We start from the raw sequence: 4971 nt of genomic DNA, 5'->3' as shown, positions 1-4971 counted from the left end.
TAATTCTAAAATGGATTTTATATTTCAAGACACATATGTTTGTTTTGTATGTGTGATCAATTTGAGTGTAATATGGTTGCGCTTATAAAGATGAGAAATCTTCTGTTCAAGTCTAATTTTTCCCTCAAAAATTGAAGGAAATAATTTATTTTAGCAAAAACACCACTCTCTAATCTCTACATGACAAAATCCAAAGAAAGAGCACAAATTTTCAAGAAGAGACATATAAGAATGGCACTATATAAATCTCAATACTATGTCTGTCCATAAATCATTTAAAATCACAACAAAAATCAACACCGGCAAATGAAATAGCTAGGACACCATCAAATCATGAACTGTTTTGGCAAAATGAAGCACTTTGAAATACTACAAAAAATTGTCTAGTGCTAAGTGGGAAGTCTTTTTGGGAAATTTTGGCAAATTAAATAATGGACCATAAACACCGCTGAGGTAATTTAATGCTAGCTACGGTGTTTCTGAGACTAGGCATAGAATTCTCCTAATTCAAAGGGGTGGAAGGGGGGTTGTTATTTAGCAGAACTTAAGTCTTAAATGTAGCTTTGAAATTTTGGTGTACATACAAACAAATTTAATTCAGGAGAATTCCAGAGATGAAAAAAAATATCTTTTCATTTTAAATACATTGGAAATCTTATTCCCTAGATTATCAATTTCACATCACCATTCTACTTCAAAAAACAATGAATATCTTTGTGAAAAGAACATTAATTTAACACACTAAAAAATCAATCACATATCACATAAAACAATTCACTATACTTATTTTAAGTGAAGAATGATGAACCATAGAATTATTTGCCCTCAAACTGTTCAATAAATCTATTTTCATCATGCTAGTAATTTTTCCGTCCCGTCCGTATTTCTATATCTCAGATCTGGTTCATCATCAGTAGAAGCCATCAAGTCTGATTCAAAGTAATCGTCTGATTTTTCTATTCTGTTGTAGCACCGTGCCTCTTCTTTGTTTCTATTGTATTTTACGCTTGTCTCTACATCACTGACATATATAGTTTTCGTACCTTTAATTTTTCTTTTCAGGAAGTTGTCTACTACCCAAAATATAAAAGCCTGAAATTTGGAGGGAAAAATAAGTTCAATTTAGTGACCTTTATCATATAATTTTACTTACTGGTAAACAAAGCACCTTTCACTTTGAAAAAAGTCTATGTTTAAAAAGCTTGTTGCAAAGGAATCTTAAAAGGAATCTATTGCTTATGTAAATACTTGAATCACTTGTCAGGTGCATATCAACTTTTCATGTAAGGATAGCAATTGGCTAGTATTGAAGAAATTGTACTGATTTCAGATTTACCCTTACCTCTTTATTGATTTTTTACTTACATTAACCACTAGTGGGACTATGAACATCACAATCACCAGCTCTACTTTGGGGTCCTTAATGGGTGACATTAAAAATTTCCTCACCTATGGACAAAAATAACACTCTCAAAAAATAAATCTGCTATTTGTAAACCTACAACCTCCAATAATTAGCATGGTTTTTTGAAACATACACAGTCAGCACAGTTTCTGGAATTCTCCACAATATCAAGTTTTGTGAAGTTACCTTCTTCCAGAAGTCAAACTGGATCAGAAGTGTCATAAGAATTTTCTCCAGGATCATCACAAGGATATACAGGGCACACTGTCCTACCCAGGTGCTGCAGGCGGGGGGATTCCCTACAATGTAACATTATAATAAATGACTGTTAAACAGTTATCTCATTTTCTCAAAAATGATTAAGAAAAACTTCAAGGTTTGTGAGAGTTTGAGATATTGAAAGTAAATTACTAAAAGAACAATTGGTAAGGACTTCCAAATTTAAGTTTTATTTCCTATTTCAAATAAGAAATTACTTCGAATTATCTAATAGATGGTATTCGAGATATAGATATTCAATGTTCAACTGTACTTATTTAACTACGCTTTATTTCAGATACTAAGAATAGATATTTCTTCACACTATCTTGTCTGTGTGAAATGCAATCTTAGCATTCTCAATTCCAACAATCTACTTGTTTATGTGATTTCTAGTACAAGCATTTATTATGATTTATTATTATTATGATTTATTATTAAATATTTACATCCACTGAATATTTTCTCCTTTATTTCTTAAGAAAACCCATTGCGTTAATCACTGCATGAACTACATTAGGCATGTTGCCTGTTCAGATTTCTTGATCAGTGGCTGTTCCATCAATGAAACGCATAAAGACGTTTGCATCATTAATACAATAATTAATCTTTTTAATCCTACTTTAAATGATTATTTAAACAGATATAAATATAAACAATAAAATGTCTTTCTTTGTTTTTTATTACTGGAATTAACGGTCGCAGCTATTGCAGAAAAAATTTACATAACGCGGGTTATGTATTTTTTCTGCAACAGATGCTTTCCGTTAATTCCAGTAATAACAAACAAAGAAAGCATTTTATTGTTTAAATGAACACTGTATGTTGATTCTACCTTAAAGTTTGTGACACTTACCATATTCTCCAAACTTTAGTGAATCCCACTTCAGCCTCCGCACAATAACTTGAGTAAGCTTGAGACCAATGTAAATCACAAACAAACCAATTGTAGAATCCAGTATGAAGCTCACAAAATACCTAAAGAAACATAAACACATTAGCTTACTTTGGGTTATTGATTAAAAATTTGCATCTTTGTATTCAACAAATACATAAAGAAGACAACAAGAATTTGCTATTTTAAAAATAACACAATTATTTTTTTGAAAGGGAGGGGGGGGGGGGTGTTGCTAAATTGGCCTCTTGCTAAATATTCTACTTATCGAAAGGTATTTTTTCAAGCGAGTTCATAAAGTACTGGAAAAAGAAAATTACTTTAAGCAAAATGCTTGATACCATTATGAGCATTACATTTTTCAGTTTTGATATTATACAAATGTATATATGTTTGACATTCTAGTAGGGCTGCCACGATTAACCGAAATATCGGTTAACGCGATTCACAATCTTTCGGTTCAATTCGGTATGTCTTTTCGGGATTTTGATTCGATTCAGGTTTGATTTTTTCATACTAACATTAGCTGTTGTTACGCGCAGTCCGATTGGTTAATCGGAAGAAATGATGGCAAATCATGTTAAAGTAAACAAAAACATGAAAATGGCCGCGAAGAAGTCGACGGGGGATTACTTCCAAGTTCCATTTTCGACAGAAAGATGGCACAGAGGATAAATAGATTTACTAAAAGGCAACACCAATCAACCACGTAATTCTGAATTTAGAGGAACCGACACAGTGCTGCGAATTTCCTTATTTCTTTTTAATAATGAGATCGTTTTGAATGTGAAATAATTATTGACATTCTTGTTATGACAGTTATGTGGTTAGGTGGTTTCATATCGTATTGGTGAATCAAAAATTTAAATCACAGCTGGAATCTTACCGTTTCTATTGTGACCAAACAGCCTTTGTGAGCAAATCACCAATACTTTTATGCTTAGCATAATAATTAATATGAAATCATTGGTTTTGTTTGAAAGATTTGTTCGCATGTTTCATCTTTTAAAACCAATGACCAGTGTTTTTATTCATTTGGATTTCCGACATTTGATTCTTGGGTCATACTTTTAATTAGAACATTAGGTATTTTCTATGTTTTCTTGGCTTCACATTCTATTTTATCTTAATAAACCTTATAAAAGTATGAATCATAATTTATTAAAGAATATCTTATGATTATGGTGATCAAAGATTACAGATTTTATACAAAAATTTAAAAAAAGATCTATTTCTTATAATCGAACCGAAATTATTTGAAAATCGAGGTTTTTGTTTGAACCGAATCGATTCAAAAATTTTCTGATTCGTGGCAGCCCTACATTCTAGCACAACAAATTAAGCAGTACTTAGGATTCTAATAGAACAAAGAAGCTTAATATATATATGAAGAGTGTACAATGTACCAGGTGCATGGATCTCCCTGAAACATATCTGCTAGGAACACATTAGCAAAATGGATGACAGCAGCCCCAAAACCTTGCTTAGATGTGTCAAAGAACCTTTAATGAATGTGAAATTGATCATGAACATGAGAGTACATGTATCAAAAACATAAAAAAGCTTTAATCATGTTAATTGATTAAATTAATTATTAAAAATATTTCTTTACAGACAACAAAATAATAAATGATCGCTTATTTTTACCATATTTTCCAAGGTCGTCTTTCATAAATTGGCTCACAGTATCTTTTCACTGAAATGACAATGTACACTGACGTGAAGGTCGTCATTGGTTCTCAATTTTACACGTTTTCCAGAATAACAACATGAATGCTTGCAAAATGAAATGGATGTAGGCGAAAGCCTGTTCACTTCCCTAAAGAGAATATACCCCATATATCCCATTTACAGTAGAGCAAACTTTAGAAAAGATAATCTTTGTTAAAAATCAAAGAAAGATTGCGTATGAAACATGGAGACTAATCAGTCTTACACTCTTTTCATTCTACAAACCTATAAGTGATGTAAATGCTAAGAATGCCAGTACAGCTTGAACCACCAGTCCAAGACCTCCCATCAAATCGCCACTGTTACAGTGGTACACTTTGGATCCACCTATGTTGGTTTCATCAACCAAATCACTGTGTGAGTTATTGTTCACTGTTAAAAGCGATGCCATGATGGTTGAGCAGAGGAAAGGAAAATCAACTTCGAGGTGTGACCAACGCAACACTGCACTTTAGTTGAACAGTGTATTTTACCTATTCAGAAAAGTACTGTAACTATGTGACAGAATTCACCAAGATTGAAATAAATTCTAACATATCTAAATACTCAACGCAACATCGTCAAATGCGGTGAATTACTTTTCTAAACTAATCATCATTACAAACTGTCAATGAACCGGAAATACTGACATGTGTTTACAGTTCGCATGCGTATTTCCTCCTTTCACATTGAAAGATTCTCG

At 32.1% G+C, this 4971-nt stretch overlaps 1 protein-coding gene across 1 annotated transcript; it reads right to left on the bottom strand.

Annotated features, from left to right (window-relative positions):
- Nucleotides 1-743: 743 nt before the first annotated feature.
- LOC134272947 (store-operated calcium entry regulator STIMATE-like) lies at nucleotides 744-4903 on the bottom strand. Its single transcript, XM_062755119.1, has 7 exons — nucleotides 4515-4903; nucleotides 4206-4254; nucleotides 3965-4060; nucleotides 2520-2641; nucleotides 1592-1704; nucleotides 1366-1449; nucleotides 744-1092 (listed from the first exon to the last, which is right to left on the bottom strand). The coding sequence occupies exons 1-7, from the start codon at nucleotides 4678-4680 to the stop codon at nucleotides 853-855; spliced, it is 870 nt and encodes a 289-aa protein (XP_062611103.1). The 5' UTR covers nucleotides 4681-4903; the 3' UTR covers nucleotides 744-852.
- Nucleotides 4904-4971: the final 68 nt, after the last annotated feature.

Source organism: Saccostrea cucullata, unplaced genomic scaffold, assembly GCF_032062105.1.
Source record: "Saccostrea cucullata isolate Sc308-1 unplaced genomic scaffold, CSIRO_AGI_Scuc_v1 ctg14793, whole genome shotgun sequence".
Lineage (NCBI taxonomy): Eukaryota > Metazoa > Mollusca > Bivalvia > Ostreida > Ostreidae > Saccostrea > Saccostrea cuccullata.
The sequence above is the reverse complement of the archived record's forward strand: the minus strand, read 5'-3'. Positions and strand labels throughout refer to the sequence as shown.